Genomic DNA, 24,022 nt, shown 5'->3' with positions numbered 1-24,022 from the left:
TCAGAGCAATGTTTCATCGGCAGTAGAGAAAAGATGGTAGTTATTGCGACTGAATGCACCTGTAGATCGCTAGAAATACAAAGTAAGAAGGAGCTGAAGACCTTTAAATCTGTTCAGTAGTGCAATTAGGAAAACACTACGAGTGCCGAGACTAGTACCGGGCTGGACTTAAATACGAACCCTTTCTTTTTTCTGCCTGCTGCAGTGATGAGGCATAAACTGTATAACTGACCATAGTAGCGTAGGAAGAAAAGCGGCTCGAGCTCAGCTACACAGAATAAGCGGCAGACGCTCTAGTCTGCAAAAGTTTGATTTTCATATAACCAACGCGGTGCACCGCAGCCAACGTAAAACAACTGGGTGACAAATGATTAAGCTTCGCCGTCGGTAGTGAAAACCGATATCCGAGCAGGAGCAGGCGCTGGCGTACACAGATCCGCATCAATTGCACACGTGTTGCTTCCGGCGGACGAGCGGACGCCCCAAAGTCAGAACACATGGACGACACGTGATTACCGCAGTGACTGAGCCGCGATTATAATCTTTCCGGCCTTTCACATGGCTCGCATACGCCGTGATTCTATCAACGAATCAATATTTTCGCGTCCTTCAACCGTAACCGTAATTTTTTGTGACACAAACAGGCTAACACTTTCGCATTAGAAATGAAACAAGTTTGCGTCCATGGCAAATTTGGACGGAAGTGTCCGGCGTTTTAAACGGACTCTGCAACACTTCCGATAAAGGCTTTCACCCTTCTCTTCGCGTTTGGAAGCACCGTGAGAGCTATAGTTGTCGCCATAGTTGCTCGCGGGGGTCGCGTGGGGTGATTCAGGGACGTTTGGCGATACTCTGAATAACCACCGTCAACCAGTTTTCGTTCAGCCGCTACTGACAGCCCCTATGCATATTCAACGCTCCGCACCTTACCAAGTGGCAGTGAATGAAATTTGCGCTCTGTTCGAAAAAATAAATGGCGTGTTTTCCAGAGAAATCAAGTACGAGTAAAAACACAGAAATGACCACGTGAGAAGGTGAACGCCGAAAATGTAACGTTTTAAGTGTTGAAAAACGCAGGCAAAGAAAGATAGTAAAGACACAAAGGAAAGATGTTCTTACAAGACTGAGAAGAATGAATGTACGCATACTACACGCCTAACAGGGTAGGAAAGTAGCACAATATGATCAAAAGGCTTTCCTAACAAGCTGCTGAAGGTATGTCAAGCCTATTCCGCATTTACGGCTTTATTCTTATTAAAGAAAGGTTCAAACAAAATTCTAATACAGCCGCTAGACAGGCGAATAGCGGACGGTGCTGCATGGAAAGGCCGACTCGAGCCGAGCTTCGCCGCCTCCGACATACGTTTGGTAGCGTGGTATGAAGCGAGCGGCCAGCCGCTGTTGCAGCCGTGAAGAAGTACAGAAGCCGAAGGCTAACGTAACTGTTTACTTCATAGCGAAACATGAGCCGAAGCCAAAAAACAACGCCTGAACGGGCGAGGTAACAGTACAGGACTCGAGCAGAGTGACAGCATTGATTCTCCGCTCAAACAGGAATGAGTTGTAGCACTTGAGGGGCTCGTATTTATACCCAAAAGCGCCAACGGTCAAAACAGCGTTCCCTCTATTTTGTGCGCACGCCATGAACGTCACAGACACACACCACACTCTTTCCCGAGTTCATGAGCAATCGATAGTGGCAGCGCACGCTGAGTCCGAGAGAGGGGAGAAAGAAGGACTCTGCTGCGGACGCGGGGCTTCCGTGTCGTTGGGGCGCGTTGACGCCTGCCTTGCCGGCAACCGCCGAAGTTTTGAAACGCGCTGAAAAATAGGCGCCAGAGACCCAGGCTTGTCGAAACGTGAAAAAAAACTCCCCCCACCTCCCCGAAGGGGATCGTGCGGAAATGCGAATGCATTGGGTGCACCGATGAGTGCGCTGCGGCAAGCAGTAACGGAGAGAGGCGTGCGCTCCACTGCATTTATATACATTTTCCGAGCGCAGCGAGCGGAGAGAGGGTACGCGGAGAGGTGAGAGAGACCCGCGCAACACGCCCGCCCCGCGTGCGAGCTCTCTCTTCCGCCGAGCTCCGCGATGCGAGCGCCCTCACACGCCCGAGCGCGCTCCTCCTCTCCACTCACTCTCCGCTACTCCGCCCGAGCTCGGCGATGCGAGCGCCCTCACACGCCCGAGCGCGCTCCTGCTCTCCCCTTGTCCTCCGCTACTCCCGCCCGAGCTACCACCTGATCCGGTTGCTAGGCGCGCCACAGCTGTTGCTAGGGGCGAGGAGGAGGGCGGAGAGATAACACCTGCGGGCGCACGCCGACGGAGCACGACAACCCCCGACTAAGAAATGCATTCGCATTTAAGCCGCGCCGAGACGACGACGACAACGACGAAGGCAGAACTACGAGGCGCGCGCTCACGTGCGCTGGCGCTGGAGGAAAGACGACGACGACGACGACGAAGGCAGAACTACGAGGCGCACGCTGACGTGCGCTCGCGCTGGAGGAATGCAGGCGCACGCCGACGGAGCACGACAACCCCCGACTAAGAAATGCATTCGCATTTAAAACATGAGTCACCGGCACGGTGGGCCGAATTGAAGGGCGCACGTAGTGGAGGCTTCGCCGCACAGCCTAGGAGTGTTGCAACAAAGCCCAACGGCGGGCTAAATCGTAACACCGGGAATGGAGCGTTGCTCAGACAATGACATCCCTCGTAGATAATTTGCTTCGGATTGCGAGATGAGTTTAGGCCTTCAGTGCTTGTTCTTATGTAACCTTATCGGCTAGGGGACATAAGCCAATAAATGTTTATTGCTGCTTCGACTGAGAACGAGGTCAGTAACGATGAAATTTGAATATATTAAAGTCGAAGAGTGAAATCAACGGGTGAAGATGTCTGTGCTGTCCAACGTAGGCCTGTTCAGGCATCAAAATATTTTCACCCTTGTTTCTTCTCGTGCCAGTCTTCTTTCATTAGTGGAAACAAAAACATTAAACTTGGGAATTACCACACGCCTAATGAATTACCCACATTGATACGTATGAACACAACGTGTACAACCTGACAAAAGGAGAACTGGACAGCCACACACAAACTTAACGAGGTGCGGGTTTGGGCGAGCTTGTAGTCCGTGCTAAATTTTCCCTGCGCAAAAAAGAGACGAAGACTAGACAAAGATGCCCGATACAATGAGCATGGTGTCGCGTATTGTTATGTGATCGCTGAATTTTTGCGCCCAGAATCTTTAGCCCACTAAACCAGAACAGCACTGTCTGTGGTTTTCGCTTGCTTCTTTCGTCCCCTTTGTACGCTCTTTTTAAATACGGAATAATGGCGAACCAACTAGCTCAACATTCAACGTTCGTTGAATGTTGAATCCAGGTGGCCCGCAATAATCGAAGCCAACTACTATGGCCAGCACTACTGCCCAGAGAGCTGAGACCGAAATTGCAGTCTAGACTGTCGAAACACGTCAACATGAAATAGATTGCTCTCGTATAAATGAGAAATTATTTGAGCACGTTATGCCAATTATTGCAATTTTAGAAGGCCATTTCAAACGATGTGGCTACAAAAAAAAGTTGCCTTCTCCGAGGAGCATGGTGTTAATTGTGCAAAAACGTTTGCGGAGTTTCATTCTAGACTCGTCGATTTTATACTAAAATTACGAAACATACTAAAACCGTCATACGGTGTAGGTTCCGACACAACATATTTCATGGTGGGCACATCAGAAGACATTCAATGTGGCCCTACAAGGGTAACATGCCTCTCAGATGTACACAGATATGGGGCTACACCAAACCTAAAAAAAGACACAACAGTTCACTTGGAAGAAATATAGGAATTAAATAGAAAGTGTAATAGCATTTGTTAGCTTTTTCAGTTTAGTTTCATAACATGTTGTACTATCACGTGATCTGACTTTCATTAGTTTATTTAAAATACAGCAACACGCGCCTTATCACAGAATAACAGCCACAGCATTTAGGTTCGACATATTTATTAAAGTGCAAAATAAATAGAGTGAAACATACAACTTCCATGTATATTTTCGTTCGCTAGGGCGCCGGAACCATATTTGTTGCCTGTGAAACGCAAAAGCAAAACTTTTTTATGCTTGCACTATCCACGCAGTCCGCTTGGCCTCTGTACAGATTCAGTCTCGATATATCCCCCAACAACTGCGCGGTATGTCCGTCACTATGCAGACGCACGGTGGCCTCAAATAGGGCCTCACCCGGTGACGTCTTTACCTGCAGAACGTACTCCGTAGCGTTTGCAAGCGAGCTCCGCATAAATACGCGAGCACTCTCAACCGCGCCAACTGTAAGAGGTGCGCATAAAGCTCGGTAAGCATCAGTCATCCTATTGATATGGTTAATCAACATCGTCGCAGCTAAGAGTACTCCCTCACTCTTCGGATCCTCGGCTATGCTCGGTCGGCACGTGCACCACTGCTCATCAATAGATGCGTCTTCGCAGCTTCGATTCAAAGAAACTTCGCCAAAGAGGTTCACTGCTCGTTCCAGGATAGGCCCGTGGTGGTGGTCAGGGTAGCTGTCCAGGTCCAGTGGCCTTGGCTTCCCGTCGAAGTTGACCAGGCTGGCCAATGTGGTGTGCAGGTCGAATGGAGTAATGAGACGCCTGGAATTGATGTGGATGTTCCGCATGATCTCCGGGTGGTGGCGGCGGAAGGTGGGAGGAAAGAAGATGAACAGCGCCGGGAGCCTGTCTTCTAGCATTCCGGCATAGGTGGTCCTGACGGGATCCCAGCGGTACCCGTGGTCACTCATGAAAAGCACGATCGTGTTGTCCAAATAGGCGTCTTGGTGAAGAGACTCGAAAAATAATCTGTAAATGTGAGAAAAATGTTTTCGTTAGTAACTTGGCGGAGGCCCGAGAAAATATTTATGCGTAGTATTTTTTGCCGGCTACGGCACAGAAACGTGGAGGCTCACTAAAAGAGTTCAACTTAAATCGAGGACGACTCAGTGAGCAATGGAACGGAAGATGATAGGTGTAACATAAAGGTACAAAAAGAGAGCGCAGTGGGTCAAGGAACAAACGCGCGTTAAGGACATATTAATAGAAATTAAAACGAAGGAATGGACGTGGGCAGGGCATGAATGCGAAGGCAAGATAACCGTTGGTCATCAAGGGTAACAGAAGGGTTCCCTCGAGAAGGCAAGCGTGGCAGGGGGTGACAGAATGTTAGATGGGCAGATGAGATCAAGAAGATTGCGGGGATAAATTCGTCGCAGTTAGTGCAGGACCGGGGTGATCGGAGATCAATGGGAGAGGCCTTTGCCCTATAGGGGGCGTAGATAGGCTGATGTTGATGGTGGGGGTGGTGGTGATTTTTTTGCCGAGTACCGCCCCAGCCATGACCGTGTAGGGCTCTGCACTCGCAAAAAAAGCATAACTGGCGCAAGTAACACATTTAATCGTTTATCAGTGTAAATCCGGATAATTGGTTCAAGAGATTTTCAAAAACCAAAATAAGAAGAACGAAAACAGTAAACGTGTTACGAAAATGATGATGCCAAGTGAAAAATATGCACCTTTTACACATCCTCCGAAAATCGGTGACTAAACAAAAAACCCCGCATAATAACGTTCGATATATTAATACAAAAATATCGAAAATCAGCAAACCCCGTAGCGCCATTTATTCCCACAAAATTGAACCTGTGGCGGAAGTACCAAAATTATACGTTATAATAGCGTATGTGGAGATAAAGTGGAAGTGGTCGTACCAAATTTCAAAAACCAAAAATAAAAATAAAAGAATGCAAAAATGGACTGACACAATAAAAAACACGCATCTTATATATCTGCTCCAATAAACCAAATATTGTAAAAAAAAGCCCGCCAAAGAACGTTGGAAATACAAATAGAAATAGTAAAACTGAGCGAAGCCTGCAACGCCCTGCCTTTGCACAAAAATGTAAAACTTTCGGAGCCAACACGATTAGTCATTCTAAATGTGTAAATACAGATAATTTGTCGAATAGCATTTAAAAAAACAGATACTAAGGAAAATACAAAAAATAACATTTAGCAAAAATTATCTAACGAAATCAAAAGTATGCATGGTGTGTATTTCCTCCAAAAACTTAAGTCTAAACAAAAAAGCCCACAAAAAATGTTCAAAATACGAATATAAAATATCGAAAGTAAGCGAAACATGTAACGCCCTGTATTTTCACAAAACATCGCGTCATGGCTGAAGTAACACATTGACGGGTTATATTTAATAAATGGGGATAATTTTGCCAAACAGAATCTTGAAAAACCAGATTATTATAAAATGCGGAATTTCAAGTGTAACCTGAAGCAGACAAAAACTTGCATCGTATAAATGCGTTCTAAAAACCCAAGCCTAACTGAACAGGCAAGTAAAAGAAAGTTGAAAATATCAATAAAAAACAGCAACAACGGACCACCCTGCACTACCTATCACATCTGCGAAAAAAAAAATTGACGAGGTAAAGGCACTTTATCGATATATTGGTAAAAATATGTATCACCGGCGAAGATAAAAAAAAAACTTTAAAAATAAAATAAACCAACGTCTTTGGCCACTCAGCAAAATCCGCCTGTAAAGAGCCCACAATAGACAAGCGGCGTAAGAATTCTATGCACTGGTATACAATTCTCTGAAGGATTGCAGATTTTTTAGAAATTATCTACTAACGTGTAAGTATTCTTACGACAGTTGAGTTTCAGCACCCGTATTTTTTTAACACCACAGCTCTTTGAGCTTTTAGTTCCCCCGTATTGCGTTACCAGAAAAAAGTACCAAGAAAAAGACCGAGCACACGTGGGAGTGCGCCCCGTGAGGAGCGCCCGGCTTCGGCCAGCTCGACCTTCGAGAACACACTGCCCAGCGTTTGTGGCGTGACCTCTCGCGTGCTGTTCTCCTAGCCAGTTCACTTGCTACTGTAGCGGGAGCGTAGGCGCCGAGTTCGCGCTACGGACGCCGAGTTAGCGAAGTCGGTTGCCGCGAGTTGCTACCCCGTGCTAACGCGGCTCACTTTGGGAAGGATGTGAAAGGCGGCGGGCAAAATGATCCGGCCTTGCCAGTCATGGAGAACTTTCAGCGGGATGTTCGGAAATCCATTTGAGGTACAACAGCCGGGTCTCCTACGAAGGGAGAGGAGACGCAAGATCCTGCTATATCTCCAGCCTTGCACCACTATGGCAGCCTGTGCCATTTTTTTTTTTTGGTGGCCTAGTCTTTCTTTTTGTTCTGACCAATTTTGTTTTTCGAGTAAGGACGGCTGAATGGAGTGACTTTTGTGGCTTAGTCAGTTTATTTCCCTTTTTGTATTTTGATTTTCTTTTAGTGATTCGCATGGTGGCGCTAAATTAAATACAGCTTTCTAACTTTGTTAGTGCATTTTAACTACCTAAGGTTAGAATAATATGCTTTATTCTTGATATTTTTTTACTATTTTTTAGTGATGGCGTCAGGGCGTTGGATAAGTCAGACCGTTGCCGCTTCATCACTGCATCATCAGTTTTTGGTTATTTAAACTTCCTTTTCGTGCAACCGACCATGTTTGCCAGATTTAGGTATACGAAAAGCTAATGTTTTCACATTTTAGTATCAGCAGCCATAATACGTGAGTTTAGTTTTGTTTCATATATCTGTCTTCTTTGTATTAGATGCGAACCATCTCTTTGTCGGGGGGATGTCACACGTCCCTGCCCCGTCCGCAGCGCCTCTGATGATGATTGTGGCAGGATGCCCCTAGGGATGTGGCAACCAAATAATCCGTCACGAGATAGCTTCGCGTTCAACCACCGTCGTCATCTAGCGTCGAGAGCCGGTGGGTACTTGAGTGCAACACAAACGTTAACCCGTCTACAAACAGCTTCTGCTTGTGCTTGACGATTGCTGAAGCGAACCGGAAGCGTTCCACAAATCTTTAAATCATGTTAGTTTATTTTAAACCACTCCCGCGCACCTAGGAAGCTTCGGCCCCCTAAAATAAAATTACGGTTTTGTAATTTGATATTAGGAATCAACGAGACACTTACATCAAATATCTGTTCTTCACAATGATTCGGAAATAATTACTACATTTCACACAGCAAACTTGCGGCAAACTCATTTCTTACGGTAATATATTTTATGGCTCCACCATCTGGGAGGATACATGTGAAATGACAGCTGTTGTGACTGTCTTTACCCGCTCCAACCTCTCGCTCAAGCATTCCGCGCTCCGAGGACCATATATTCGGACAGACTGGTTTAATTCATGAATACAGTTTCCTAGAACATGTTGTAATTCCATCGATTCTATGGGAAACTGATAATCGTTGCTCTATTGCCACCCGCCAGACAAATCAGGCGTTCAAAACCAGCTACCTCGCCTCTTTGAAAATGATACCCCCCTACCCGCAATTTTACGCTGAGATTTGTTCTTGATTTATAGATTGTTTAGCTCCAATTTGCTACCCACAGTCTGCTTTTCTATAACTGCATTCATTCTTTTTTTATAAAAAAAACTAACAATTGTTCCCTTGCTTCGCCTTTTCCCGTGTACATTACTTCCGCTTAACTTCATTTTTCTTTTTCTAAAAAAATTCCCATCCCAGGAAACTTTTTCCCCTTCATTCGCGCAAGGGCTGTTGTTTGATGTGTTTTTTGTAATCGCACTTTAGAGGCATATTGGGGTAGTGGCGCAGGACTCTCTCCGCATCACATTCCCTCGTTGCCAAAACCATCGCTCGAAGTCCCGCAGCGTCCATACAGAGCACCAGCGGCACCCCTACCACCCCTAGCACGCCCCCCCCCCCCCCTGCGCTCCTCCCCCCCCACCGGCTTCATTCACTTTAAGCAAACTGGTGTAAGTCTGACTTTCCTCCCGCCGACTGTCAATCCTCAACGAGCACACCATCGTTTCTTTATCATCGTTTCCTGTCAAAAGGTCCTGCTGTCACATTCTGATTTTCTTTCGCCAACCGCAATTATTAGAGACACAACAGAGCTTCCTGCCTCCAATGATCTAGTTCTTTGATTGCTAGATTTAGCGCCTAAGCACAGCGTCAAAGTGGCAACTGAACAACATTTTCCGCACCTTGAAAACATTTTTTCTGTATACTTTCAAACTCATTGTTCCACTTCATACGACGCTGAACAGCCCTGGACGGATTGCACTTATTTTTTCAAGCCTCATACAAACTATGTAGGAAGCGTAAATAACAAATGAATCGGCCAGTGACGTGCCCCGGGGCGGTTCCAAGGCTTACTGAGAAAAAATACTTACTTGTATAGGTGGTCTACTTGGGATCCGCCATTAAAGTCGTCATGAGTTGCGCTGTTGAGCCAGGCAAAGGCAAACGACGGCCAGTTCACAATCATCTGCGTATACGAACGTAGCCATTCGAGCAGCACTTCCGTTTCCGACTGAGCGCCAACACACAGGTGACAATCTTCCGGCTTTCTATGTCCAAAGTCCGATTCGTAGGCTCGCATAAAAGGCCTGAAATAGAAATCAGTCGGCTGCTCCAGAAAGCCTTGCTTCAAGAAATTAAATGTTGAGAGTTCGGGGTTGTCTTCGGCGTAGAATGTGGACCAACCATTCGCCGCAAAAGACTTCCATATTATGGGCAGACTGTCCAGGAAGTCGTTCTCCGACCAGATTCCGAATGCGAGCTCTTGTTCGGTGAGTCCAGTTAGGAGTGGTACGAGATTGGGGAACGTGTTGTCGCCAACTTTTGTGTATCCGTGCATCTCTACAGCGCCCATCCGCTCTTTCAGAAAGCGAACAGTTTCCGGGAACTGCCTGTGTGCATTTAGACGAGACACACCGTCCACACCAACGATGAGAACACTGTACTGGTAGCCGGGGTTCTCAGGCTTGAACGACTCGTTAAATCGGCGCTGATATGATGGCTTGGGGTGGACGAAAGCGTGGTAGTTGGCGTAGAAGAGGGTGCCGCCATTGAAGCACTCTACTTTGATGAACTCGTACGGCATCTTCTGCCCGTTTAGAAGGGGAAGGGAGCTATTTAAAAACCTGCAAAAGAGAAAGCATTCGCGGGAATTTTCTGTTTTCATGGCACTCCAACTAGCCGGCTCATGGCCATACAAGGCCCACCCAAACTCTATCTGCAAAGCCACACACCTTACGAAAAGCACATCTTCAAAACTCACACGTGCGAACAGCGCCTGAGATGGCTTGAGAGAACGCCAAAGAAAATGACGGAGCAAGAAAGCACCAACATATGAAGAGGGTCCGAGACTACCAAACATAACGTCAACACAATCGTGGCACGTTAACTGCATACTGAAAGTTCCTTTTGCTGTCGCATGTGAAGTCGCTAACTTTAAAGCGAACCAGAAAATAGTTACAAAGATTTACTGAATACTTTCTTGTGCTGAAGCCTTAAATGTGTAGAACATGCTAGGAGGTATTTTTGAGCCGTTTTAGTCGCATTTCTTTACCAGAAAAGTCAGTAACAATGCGCCGTTCTCTACAAACCGTCGTCCTCATGGAATGGTTGACGTCGGCAGTTACGACGCAGACTATCTTGTATATTGATTGCAATGAAACAAATAGCGAACATATTAATACGGTTGCTTGTTTATCTGAAAAAACAATAAATAAAAAGTACGTTATAGCAGTGAGAAAGGAAAGTCATACGAATTTTCTTTTTTATCTCTTTCATAAGAAGACTACGGGATCCTTTTTTGTCTGCACTTTTCAGAAACCAAGTCATACGTTACGAATTCAAAACGCCTTACTAATAAAGTACACGTTACTCATTTCATTGTCATTTTAAAAATGGGCAAATTGGCACTAGTGGCGCCAACACTGGGATACTGCGAAGCTGGCTAGCTTATTCTTCTTTCGGCTGAGTTTATGCGTGGTTATGCTTACAGACCCGGCAAGTTTTCTGCGTCGTTATGCTTCGAGACTCGGTCAAGATTTCTGCGTGGTGCCGTCATGAGATCCCCAAATACTCATGAATACTCGGTCATCAACGTATGTACAATCTACGCGTGCCCACGGGCTCTGCGGTGAATCTCCAAGAGTAGCAAAGGCCATAGCGGGACTAGGGTTTGCTCAAAATTTTTGAACTCGTTCTGTGTCCACCGTTCGGTGCCCACCATTAGGCGTGTGTGGTCTGGCGTGTGGGACTCTTAAGTTCATTACCGTTATCGCTCGTCGGCCTTATGGCACGTAGCATGTTGGCATTAATTCGTGTCTTTACACCGTCAAAACTGCAACAGTCGTCTCAACATGTGATACAGCGAGACACCCGACAACGCGTTTTCAAAGCCGTGCTTGTATCAGTTGTGTCGGGTCTCCGACAGGTGGGGGCACTTGTCCCGCCCGAGTGCGGCGATGCAAAGCCGGCGCGTGCGATGACGTCATCGCTTTGCGACGTTTTTCTACGCACGTTCGCCCTCCCAACCGCCTTCTTAAACAGCACGTATCCATGTATCTATATATTAAACACTCTGCTACAACCATTTTTATTCGGGTTGGCAGTATTACTAAATGAATAAATAAGTAAAATCACTCCAAATTCGGCGGACGAATACGATATTCCCTACAGCGAAATATGGGCGTAGGGTGCATTTCGGTCTTCTGCGTGACGTCGCATACCTGCTGCGCCTTTCGCAGTGATCGCAGCATCAGCGAACGCGCGAGGGCGCGCGGTATTCACTGGCATTTTTTCGCAGCGCCTTGCCGCGGGAGACCACACCGCGCTTCTCTTGCCATACTTTCATTCTCCACTTTCCTGATGGCTCTATCTTCGGTGGCTTATTCGTCGTCTGGGTTATCTCGTAGCGCGTCGCCTTCGAGAGGATGTCTCGCGCTGTCTGGGCATACCACCCTTCTCCTCCCCACACTTTCTTCATACGTTTTTCCCACGCTTTCCTGCTCGTTCTGTGTCGTTTCTTTTTGGTGTTCCCTTAACTTGTTCGGTTACAACCAAGGACGACGGCGCCGTGAAACCATAGAAGCGGGAGCTTAAGTGCTGCTCACTAAAAAATCAATCCGTATTCTTTGCTTGGATAATGTCGGCTTTTTAGTGCGCAGCCCTTAAGCGCCCGCTTCTGTGGTTTCACGGCGCCGTCGTCCTTGGTTGTAACCGAGCAAATGTAGGGAACACCAAAAAGAAATTACACAGAATGAGCGGGAAAGCGTGGGAAGAAAGTATAAAGAAAGTGTGGGGAGGAGCAGGGTGGTATGCCCAGATAGCGCCAGCCTTCTCTCCGGCAGCGGCGCGCTCCGAGATAACCGAGAGAAGGAATAGGACACCGAAGACAGAACGAGGTGGGAAGCGGATGATGAAAGTACAGGGAAATGCGCGAAACACGGTTTCCCGCGGCGAAGCGCGACGAGACAACGCCAGAGTATATCGCGCGCCTTCGTGCGTTCGCTGATGCGGGGATCACTTCATGAGACGCAGCAGGTATGCACCGTCACCCAGAAGACTGCAGTTCGCTGGGCACAAATATTGCATTAGGGAGTAGCGTAGTACGTAACCCAAACTTTTTTATAGAGCAAAGTCGTCAAATTTAGTTTCGAACCCATGTGAGGCCGCCGCGAGTTACATGGAGTGTTTTCACTATGAGTGTTCAAAAGGAATGAGTGATGTCGAATATTGCTGAATTGAGGGAGCACTGATAACTGTAGTTGACCTGCACCGTGAAGCTACAAAGAGAAGCTACAACTGGATTTGGTGGTGATGTGCAGCCCTCGGTTCTACCTCACGTGATTCCTAAGCACGCCCATGGAACGCGCTTGCGTAAATTTCTGCCGTTTCTTCCTTGCAATGTTAGCTACGCGGTATACCAGTAGTCTCACAGTCACATTGTCTTTACGGCAAGAAGAAGAAACAAGTTTTCGTTGCACTGAATACTCTTTCGCTGTTTTGTTCTCTGTTATTATACAGTCGCAATTTCAAAGGTGACATTCATTGCCGAACAACGTTTTGCGTTACCTGCAGGGAGATTTCTTAGCTTTATTTTTTAGAACTAATAATGAAGGCTGACTGTTCTCTTTGTTAGCAGTCCTTTTCATCGCAACATAAACAGTACGACTCAAAGGAACACCGAGGGCTGCGCAAACACCAATCAAATAGGGAGCTGCGGGAAGGTGTTGTAAGTAGAAGCATACGTTCAGAGCAAGATTCACTACCTCGCAGCTTCCGCTAATATTAGGCCGTTTTCATGCTTGTTTGTCCTATAAACATTTAACCGCACCGGATGTAAGAAGAATCGGTTCTTTCTGCACCCATATTTGTAAATATTTCGACTATTTTTGTTCACTAAGGCTGAGAATCTGATCGAAAACGAAACTGAAACAAATACCGCTGTGTGCTATAGAGATGCCTGCTTGTTTTGCAACACTTACAAATGTGGAGTTCGTGGGATTTTTACATGCATGTGTTGAGCCGCAAGATACACTAATATTACATGTAGATTTCTCTACTGTGCCGCTTATTATCACAAAACGGACTTACACAGGCTCCAGGAGTTCCGTTTTGGAAATAACGCGTGCTGGTGCAAACCATAGCGCGAAAGGATGTACGAGGCGGCGGTACCAGCTTTAGCGATTTCAACACTTTGTGCGCTGTTTGTTAACTGCCGATACCACCAGTGCTGTGTGTGTGGGGTTGGGACTCTGATCAGCCAATAAAAACGAACTCCCTTTCACACTTTCGTGTCCTTTCAAGATTTGTTCTTTACCGGGATGTGTAAACACTTGAAGGCTTTGTAGCCTACTCGCTCTGCTATTAAGGCATGTGATCGCCTGACTCTGCTGTGGCACCAAAAGCCAATTTCTTTTTCCCTTTAGAGCACAAAGTCTTTCTTGTTCTGACTGCAGAATAAACAACTCTCATACAGATTAGGCCATGGTTAGAATGAATGGCCAAATACGCTATGTTTTACGTTGATACAGCATATTTTTGACACCGTTGAAGTAGAATGTCATATTTTGGCATAAACGACGTGAACAATACCTTCCATGTTCTAAATTGTAGAGTTGTTAGTTTTCAACAGAAGTGCGCATTCAGTATGATAGCAATTGAGAAAGTTGAAAGCTACTTCGCAATTACCTATGAGCCCTTGTAGAAGTTAATGTAACTGATGTTCCGTTTTTTCTTGTCTCTTTAACCTTAGATAGAATCGGTCGCAAAAAGTGTCACAAAATACCCAAAGCTCTGTTATCCAGTAAACAGAAACTACTCATACACACTCGTTATCGTTGTCACTTTGTAGCTTCGTTGTCCGGTAGAAGGGCCTATAGCAACAATGAATGCCAAGCACCGGCGTTTTGTTGAGTGCTTGCGGTAGAACATGGTCGTTAATGTATATCCGGTCGCCCTGAAAGAATGCAAAACAGCATCACGCGATGTGGTGATTTAATGTGGTTGCGCAGTATAAATGATTTTGGCACGCGATCTCTCACTAACTGCCACGCAGGATTCACGCATGGCGAATGAACCGTTCCGCATTTGGAAAGGCATGGCGGCCATATTACTCGAAGATCAGCACCCACCTTTATGCAAAGGGATGCTCGAGACTTGCAAATGGCAAAAACACAGCGAACACGAAATATTCGATTTCCTGATTCGGCGTTTCTCCGTCGTAAACATAACATCAAGACACGGATCCTCACTGATTTCACTGCTACTTTTACGTCACCAAATTCATTTTTTAGTTTTAGACTAGTATTTCGCCTCGTTATTGGACATTCTGTCCAGTTCATGCAACTGTCTCCATCGTCATGTGCAGATGTGTTGGGTTTTGCTGTCGCGGTGGTGGAAGTATGACTCTTCCCCCTCTTGGAATGCTATCTCCTGAACCCGTTCTCCTAATTCGAAATAAGAAGTCCACAAACAATCCATTCCCACATACCTGGATTTTCCAGTTGCGACAGAAGGCTTTCAAACCACTACCTACAGTGCTCTGTTTTCTCTGAATTAATAACAAGAGTGAATACATTGTTTTACGAGAACCTTAAGCAATCGCATTAGGAACCGCTCACTTAAGGAAGGGTATACTTGAAGACCCTTAAAATAAAACAGATTAAAACGGTGCCCATGCACGTTTTCGCAAAGTTTGGTAGAGTGAACTGCTCAGCGTTAGAAACATCGTTAGGCGACAAGGTGTTATTTTTAAGCCGTAATTTTGTAGTTTCGGTTGGAAAAAGATATCATCAATATAGCTGATCTGCACATCAGCTGGATTTGAAGCCCCAACGTGCTGCTCGAGACGGGATTATTACGGTAACAATGAGGTGCCACGTACCGGGAAGAAGCAAAACCGAAAACACGTATCATTGCCCTTGAAACGAGTGTTTACGTATAATTTGACTGGAAACGTTTTTTTTTGTTATTGCTTTGCTTATTTTCGGTTGCCAGCGCCACTTACCTCTACGCCCGGCTATGCTCCGTCTCACAGCGGGGAACCCCATTTTTGATGGAATCGTCAAGCCCCAACCGTACATCTTCCTTGAGAACAAAGCATTCCTTAAGACTGGCTAACTGAACATTAAGACATTTCACGTTCATTGACAACACTGTTGATACTACCGTAGCTGCCGTAGTACATTGCTGGCCCCGGCTGTTTGGTAATGTCGTCTGTGTTTTATTACAATTTCAAAAAAATCGGACATTGATTTCCCGGTTGTTGTCTGTACTGTTTTGTCTTGATAGTACTTTTTAGTCTGTTTCTGTATTTGCGTGCGTAATTGCAGTCCTAATGGAGGTATTTAATAAATAAATAAATAAATAAATAAATAAATAAATAAATAAATAAATAAATAAATAAATAAATAAATAAATAAATAAATAAATAAATAAATAAAATAAAAAATAAATAAATAAACAAATAAATAAATAAATCCTAGGTACGGACATTATTTCCAAATAGCCGGTGATAGAACGCCACGATATTAGATTCGTTGACTTCCCACAACCCATCTGTTCGTTAGGTCATTCGTTGTCGCCTCCATTTGGCCTGTTTATTTCGGAGAAGTTTTTAAGACAGAACATATTACTTAAACAAAGAAAAAGCTCCGTAGCACAAAACAATTAGGATTTACCCATAACACGTCGGCAAGAAAGAAAATTGATCAAGCAAGGTTAGATAAAGCGGTATGTGTTGTCATTTCTTTAGACATAAAGAACGAATTTGCACTGTATCAAATCATCCATCACTGTAAACTTTTAAGTGCAATGCACTTCTTAAGCGACCCTGAATCAGCGTCCACCGGCGATGTCCGCGCACGTGGAGATGGGCGCGCGCAGCCTGGCCGCTGACATGGCACATACCCACGTGGGGGATTGGTCAGGAATCTTCTCGTCTACCTTGGCAACGGGGGGAGATGGGCGCACGCTGCCTGGCCGCTGACATGACACATACCCACGTGGGGGATTGGCCAAGAATCGGGCGTGAGAAGGGCTAATGCACCTGCTTAAAGGAGTACTGACACGAAATTTCAAAGCTGAGATCCGCTCTAGCAATCAAGTACAACGACAACACAAATAGGTGTCTGTGAATAAATGCATCTTGCTTTCTTTGTAGTTGTGTGTGTGTGTGTGATCTCTCTTTCGCGAACATTACCGAACCGCGCAAATTCAACTCGTGCATTCGCACTTTCACATTCTTCCCCTCGGGGAAATGCGGGGAATTTTCTAAAAAAGTCAGGCTGTCTGAGAAATCTGATCATTTCGACTCATAATTTTTTTAAAAATAGAAAAATTATCCATAACATGGAGAAATCAACAATTCAAATTTGTCTTAAGTCAGGCTCTCAGCAGGGATCACCTTTAAGTCCATTACTCTGGAACATAACAATTTTAGATCTCCTAAACAGCAAATTTCTTAGCGATGTATATATTCAGGCTTTTGCCGACGATATAACCTTAGTAATAAGAGGCAATTCAAAAAATAATACCGAACAAAATGCAACCGAAGCGCTCAAAATAATAGAAAACTGGGCGATAGACAAAGAACTTACATTTGTAATAGGTTCCATGTACATTAAAAGACCTCCCATTATCAAACTAGGAAACAAAAATCTTAAATTCTTTAAAGAAATTAAAATATTAGGCGTCTATATAGACAACAAGCTCAGTTCTATTCCTCATATTAGCTATGTAAAGGAAAAAGTAAACCAAATAATAAACAGATTTGGAAAATTTACAGAATACAACTGTGGGATTACCAGCAAACACCTACAACAAATTTATATCAGAGCTATAGAAAGAATCATAGTTGATGCCGCTCCAATTTGGTATAAGAAACAGGTACTAATGAGAAAAAAGCTAAGAAGTATTCGAAGAACAAGCCTCATTAAAGTTACCAAAGCATTTAAAACAGTATCCAATCCGGCCTCAAACATCATAGCTAATGTCCCACCAATTCATCTGACGGTCGAAAAATAAATCGAAACATTTAACGTATTTTTCGCCGGAAAATTGTTCACCTGGAAAACCCGCGCTTTTACGAGAGAAAAAATTAGTAACGAAGTAAATATATGGCAGCTGTGTACAGGAGATAAGATATCTTTTACCTATCTTACTCAAACAATTTCGCAGACAGATTTTGTAGTATTTACAGATGGCTCGCAAGATAAAACCGACATAGGAGCAGCTTTTATAACTCTAGATAAATCCGGCAAAATAGCAGCAACCAAACAATACAAACTGCCGGAGTACAGCAATAACTTTGAGGCAAAAGAAATTGCGATTTTAAAAGCAATTGAATACCTCCAAACTAGTTTCAAAGAAGGTAACGTACAGTTGTACACTGATAGCCTATCAACCGTAAAAGCAATTAGCAATCCAAATAATCAGAACCCGAATATATTTAAAAATAAAGAAATGCTAAACAAAATAGCAAAACAGGTTAAACTAACGTTAACTTGCAACAAAGTTCACAGTGGCAATGCCGGTAACGAAATAGCGGACGAAATCGCTAAAAAAGCATCAAAATATGGCGAGAAAATTGACTGCCCTATTTCATTACAATTTATCTAAAAACAGCTCAATATGAACCTAAGAAAACATTGGAATGTTGATTGACAACAAGAAGGAAATGAAAGCTACACATTTCAATAGATGAAGAATATCCACAAAATTCCGGACCACTTTCCCACCAACTATTACACTTCGAAGTTTATCACTGGACACGGTAGATTTCCGTTTTTTTTCATAGGTTCGCCATTACAAATAATAACATATATAAATGTAACCTACCAGCAGACAATTTCGACCACTATTGACAGGACTGCCCAATAAGAAACAAACACAGAGAACAACTTCTTAATACCCACAGAAATTATCTCGTAAGAAGGAAAGCAGAGCTAATAAAACATACAAAACCATTAAAAATTTTAGAAGAAATGACTGTACTAATTAACGCTAATATTCAACAATACTACCACCTCAAATATTTTGTCACAATTTCACACACACGCGGAAACAAAGTCAGCAGATAATAAATCGATAATAACTTTTAGATCTTTTGTATTTATCTGTGCTCTTTAGTGAGTCTTTTCTGCGTAATTACCTTGTTTAATTACCTTTTTCATTTTTATTTTAAATACAAGCATCCATTTTCGATATATTTAATTTACCCGTTATACCTCTGTGGGACGGGAAGGGTTTCAGTTCATGAGGCCGTTTAATAAAGTGTTAACTGTGAGCAATAAAAGATTGTTCGAAGAAACGAACCGCTGCAAACCTCAACAGCCGGCAAAAAATGCAAAAGTTTTTGAAATATCACGTACTCCACCAGCGGTCAGGCTGTGAGCCAAATCGCCGTGGAAGGCTACGAATCAAATAAAAACCACTTGGTATCGCTAACACCCGCTGAAATGTCGACACACAGACGTTATAGTCATTCCTCGCCCCAGAAAAATGGCTGCTGAATTCAGTAAAGGAGCCTCGACAGCGTAAAGGAGCCTCGCCAGCAAACACTGGGTGGATGAAGCACAAAAAACACCGTGCGCATCCTTCAAAGCCGTTGAGCCGTTTCAAGCCCATATTATACCCTGATGCCCTTATTATATCCTTATAGCCTTACCAGGCCAATGCTACTTTTTCTAGTTTCGGTTCTATTATTGCGCGCCTAGAGGGAGTGGCACTGGGTAAACACTCTTCCGCTCATTTTTTTTTCTTTCCGCTTCTCTCCGGCACGACTGGGGGCGCGCATGCGCGATAACGGTCACCGCAGTTGCTGCTTCAGCACGGCGAGCAGCCAGGCCGACGCGCGTCTCATGTAGTGGGCGATTTCTCGTATATGCTCGATGTGCTCCCTCGGACATAACGGTGCTGCGAAAGAGACGCCAAGAACACCAGTATGAATCTTAACGCGAAGACTCGTTGAGTGCTGTTAGCAAAAGGTGAGAACGTCGTTCGTATGCCGTACGTGAAGCTGAGCTGAAGGATAGGACTTGTGTCGTGCGTGTGCTGCGCTTGAAGACACACAACCTTGTCTGTGTTATATTGGTCATCGGTGTTTCTCGCTGCACGTCGCGTTCGCGCACGTAACGCGAATAAAGTGTTCAAGTGATATTCGAGCTGGCGTCGTTACTGCTCAAGCGGCGTGCCTTCGTGCCGTCGGAGCGAGGCTTGCCCGTTGGAGGCAGCGGGGTGGCGGCGGCGGTTGCCGGGTGGGAATGGGGGGGACACGTTAAGGGGGGAAGGAATCCAACCGGCATGAGGGGAGAGCATTACCTCTCCCCCACGCAAGCTGCGCGCCCTCGCATTGTTGCCATGGCAATTATAACGCCTTCAAGGCCAACATGGCGGTGAGGTTGCTAGGGCAACAACAACGCAGTAATGTTTCCCCAGGCTCACCAGGGGAGAATATGCCGCATGAGTCACAATTAACCCGGACGCTGGGTTGAAGGCTAAGAGTCCGCCTCCTGGCCTTACGCCCTTATATCCTTAATATACCCTTTAGCACATACAAGAAGTGGTGTATTGGCAACCATTTTATTTAGCGAATAATCAATAGAGTTTGCCTCAGTCAAAGAGTTGAAACAATAAAAAAATTATAGTGCAATTAATTGGAGGTCTACCACACGAAATCTGCACGCGTACTCTGAAGCCGGTGTGCGTACCTTGATATGAGCACCGCGTTACAGAACGCCTAAGAAGCAAGAATACATGCTGAGTCACATGCACGCACGTTACAAAGAACAAGTAAGGTACCTTTGGTCACGTTTATAGAATCTACTGAACCAAATGGGGATTGAATGCCCCTCCGGAAATCTGCATCAGGTCGTCGTACAGTTCTTTGCTAAAGATTTCAGGATTCTTTAACTTCTAAAGCATTTGGACCGAAAATATAATGTCAATTACGTCATTTGAGGGAGAATAAAAGAAACGGCAGTTTTATATTTTGGGCTGTCATACAAATATTGCATTTTAATGTAACGTGGAAACAGGTTTTGTTTACCTTGGTGAATGTGAGATTTGGAAAATCCGTCGAGCAGTCAATTCTTTCCGTCTTACTAACATGATGGGCGATGCTGGGATCGAAAAGGTCTATTTTTGGTATCTTGCATGACGGCGTGTCGATAATGAACCGCTTGTACGTGAGTTCCACTTGAGACGAAGTGGGCTCATCGACTGACATTGAAGGTTGCTTTGTCAGTGAGCGCGAGAGAACTGCTTCGTACGTAGCCTTGTTGACATCACCTCGGCCGGCACGTCTCAAAAGTGGAATTGTATCCATCTGCATCCCGTTCTCCCAGTCTTGCACCGCTGGTCTAAGCCGACCATGACGTCCAGACAGCAGGAGCAAGCAGAGAGCAGAAACAGCTGCGAGTATACCAGCGGCCTTAACTGAAATTATAGAAAGAATGAAAAAAATAATCAGCAAGCCATCATTTCGAGAGTATGGGCGTTTTGTTACGCACAAGCAGCAAGAACAACAACCAAAAAGGCTCAATTATTATGGCAACTCAAATCGGCCAAGAAAACCAAAAGCGCAATGATACCAGGGACCATATAAGCTGAAGACCAACAACGCCTATTCTCTGTTCCGCTTGGCGTATTTTTCTGGGTTGTGGCTTCAGAAGTGAGTACTGCTTTTGTGTCCCGCTCCGTCCCTCCCTTCCTCCCCTCCTCCCTCCCTCTCTCCCTCCCTCCCTCCCTCACTCACTCACTCACTCACTCACTCACTCACTCACTCACTCACTCACTCACTCACTCACTCACTCACTCACTCACTCACTCACTCACTCACTCACTCACTCACTCACTCACTCACTCACTCACTATCTCGATCAATCAATCAATCATTGACTCACTAATTGAATTTGCTAAACATTTGACCTGAGCAATTGGATTTTGTTTTCGAACTCCTTTCTGATCGTTCTTTGTCAACACTTCGCTTAGCGTAAGCCTGCTTTATTGTGGTTGAGGAAATTAAATTGACACTGTAAGATTTCACTCTGCCTACGCGTGGTCAGTCTTAAAAGAGTCCTGAGGCCCAAAGAGATTCAAAACGATCGCACAATGGTGCACATACCTTTGGACGACAAAGCGCGCGGACAGGCCGAGCGTGTGGAAAAGCGGTGTTGAGTCAGTGGCGGCATCACGCGTCTCACCAGTGAGTGCAACATAGAGGGGCGACGTGTTTCTATCGTGTTGCAGGGGCAGCAGAACTGTCTTGACGACCACGGCAGAGGCAACGTGGGCTGACGTTTTCCAAGTCGCGTCGTTGCCGAAGTTGCACGGATCAGCAGCGGGTGGCGGCCGCAGCGAGGGGGCGAGGAACCCGAGCCGGCGAGCGCTCTCGGCGAAGGAGATAGTGACACTCCTTTCGGCCCTTCACTCAGTAGTGCGGGGAGCCGTGGCGGCCTGGTATCTGGACACGGAGGAAATGCTAGGCGGAGGCAAGAATCGATTAGCGGATGTTGGTACGTGCGGCCACTCTGTCAGGCTAATAGGAAAGAGGAAAGCACTAGAAGAGACTGTCTGTGAAGTTTTCAAACCTTGAGCGCGCAGTAACAAAACCTCCACAGTGACGGGCCAGTAAAGATGCCATGCGGAGCCGGCGTACACAATTGCTGTATAGAGGCTTCCTAATCATTTCTAACTTTCCCGAAAGCGTGGAAAATCACGTGGTGCGCCACGGTAAAACTATTTCGGAATGGCGCTTGCTTGCAGCACTCGCGTGTTTGTGGCGAATAAATAAAAATGACACAAAAATTCAAAACAGTGATAGAAGCATTCAGGCTATGGCATACCGCTTGACAGTCACAGTGGTTTGATCGGCATGAAGGCCTGCAATAAAATTATACTCCGCGCAGGAAAAGACGAAACCGCGGTTTTTAAATTAAAATAACACTTTTTTGTTGTTGGAGGAAGTTTGTTATTGCACGCTACTAAAGGCACTATATGTAGCCGGTGTAATCACTTCCTGTATAGAGTCTTCTTTAACATTTAAACTTTTCCGAACGCGTCGAAAGTCATGCAGTACGCCATGGTAAAAGAAGCTGTCTACTTCGAAATGATGCTTTCTGCTATCATTCGCGTTAATGTCGCGAGTAAAAGAAAAAAAAAATAGATAGTAAATTCGAGATGGCTGATTGAAACCTTCAGGCTATTGCGTACCGGTCGATAGTGACAGTTGTTTGATAGGCACGAAGATCTACAATAAAATGCTACACCTGCAAGGCAAAAGCGGTTTTCTGAATGATTTATAAGCCTTTTTGTTGCTGTAAGGAGTTTGCCAGGCTTAGCACGCTGGAAAAGGCACCCGACCCCTGGCTCATACTTGACATGCTATGTAGGTTATTGGGAGTTTTTATACAAACCCAGCATTTTGCGTCGTTTTGGCGACTACAGGAAGGAACCCTGAGCACCGTTCTGTTGCCGATGCCTCACGGAACATTGCAAAACATGTCACGCTTGTTGTTACGACCCCACGGCACCTCGGGCTTCTCACTGATCATTTTTGCCCTGGCGGCACGAATTTCCCTCATAACGCTCCTGAGAGTGAAGGTTTTATGTTTACCACCCTAGTTTTACGACAATTTTTTTTATGCGACGATGACACCAGTAACAGTCACCACCAGCACCATCATCCACATTGTCATCCTTATGGTATGGAACCCCCTGATTTAACCAACATCTTTCCGATATCAGCCTACTGGCTGGCTGGGCAAATTACTGTAAGCTTGGACTTCGTTACGAGTTTCACAGTCAAACCCATTTTGAACAGGTCACTTTGAACCAAAAAATGCCATTTCGCGACCAATTTCGGAGTTTTTAGGCGCACCATGGGAGTATAATCGAGAAGTACTGGTAGTAGCTGACGCTTAAAATATTTCTAGTTGAATTGCATGCCTCCACAGAAATTCTTGTTATCAAAATATATGGAGCCGCATTAAGTTCATTTTGTCCTATATCCTTCATGCAAACGCACAGCTGGTATATATAGTTAACGTCGCCTCCTAGTGTACGCCATGGATAACACCATGAAATACATAAATAAATTGCACAGCTCACTAGAATAAAACCACCTACATTACATTGTCGGGATCCGCGATGTCGCAGCGCAGCGCCACTGAAAGAGTACCAGCGTGGCAGGCTTTCGGAATCGAACTGCCCGTGCCGTGCTGGCGCACCCAGCACGCGCCGCTCGCTTCTTTATTCTCGTCTTTGATAACCAGCGCCAAGGCGCCGGCTAAGAGCGCCAACCAGAGGGCGCTACAACATCCTTGTGTTTACCCCCGCCATACAGATGCAAGCATCCTTCACCCTAAATTTTACGTTTCTTCTAAATGTTTGTTCTCTCTCTCCCTCTTTCTTCCTCTCTCGTCATTACGCGCTCAGAAGCGAACATCTCGGTGGGGTGTCACCCGGTCACTTGCGAGTTCGTGGTTTCCTAACATCCCCCTTTGCAGTTGGATCTGCGGCCCAATATTTTTTCTGGTCTCAAGGGGAGGCCTGAATCGCCAACGATAGGACACATAACAACGAATTGAAGAGGTAGATTAGGAAAGAATA

General features: G+C 45.2%; 1 protein-coding gene across 1 annotated transcript; it reads right to left on the bottom strand.

The window, feature by feature from the left end:
* Nucleotides 1-3,993: 3,993 nt before the first annotated feature.
* LOC144175113 (uncharacterized) lies at nt 3,994-23,661 on the bottom strand. Its single transcript, XM_077704194.1, has 6 exons — nt 23,540-23,661; nt 21,537-21,893; nt 20,460-20,848; nt 14,242-14,369; nt 9,289-10,041; nt 3,994-4,861 (listed from the first exon to the last, which is right to left on the bottom strand). Exons 2-6 carry the CDS (start codon nt 21,628-21,630, stop codon nt 4,069-4,071), a joined length of 2,157 nt encoding a protein of 718 aa, XP_077560320.1. The 5' UTR covers nt 21,631-21,893; nt 23,540-23,661; the 3' UTR covers nt 3,994-4,068.
* Nucleotides 23,662-24,022: the final 361 nt, after the last annotated feature.

The sequence above is a fragment of the Haemaphysalis longicornis genome, unplaced genomic scaffold, assembly GCF_048455015.1.
Source record: "Haemaphysalis longicornis isolate Haplotype H1 unplaced genomic scaffold, Haemaphysalis longicornis Haplotype H1 scaffold_3, whole genome shotgun sequence".
Taxonomy (NCBI): domain Eukaryota; kingdom Metazoa; phylum Arthropoda; class Arachnida; order Ixodida; family Ixodidae; genus Haemaphysalis; species Haemaphysalis longicornis.
Note: the sequence above shows the minus strand (reverse complement) of the source record. Positions and strands in the feature narration are given on the sequence as shown.

Bases quoted from the DNA above. Each gene is read 5' to 3' on its own strand.
- LOC144175113 (XM_077704194.1), bottom strand. From the start codon at position 21,630: ATGTTGCACTCACTGGTGAGACGCGTGATGCCGCCACTGACTCAACAC. The intron at 10,042-14,241 runs GTGTGTATGAGT...TCTCTTTTGCAG, and splicing joins CAAAGTGACAACGATAACGA to GTTTTTAAATAGCTCCCTTC. The intron at 4,862-9,288 runs GTAAGTATTTTT...TCACATTTACAG, and splicing joins CAAGTAGACCACCTATACAA to ATTATTTTTCGAGTCTCTTC.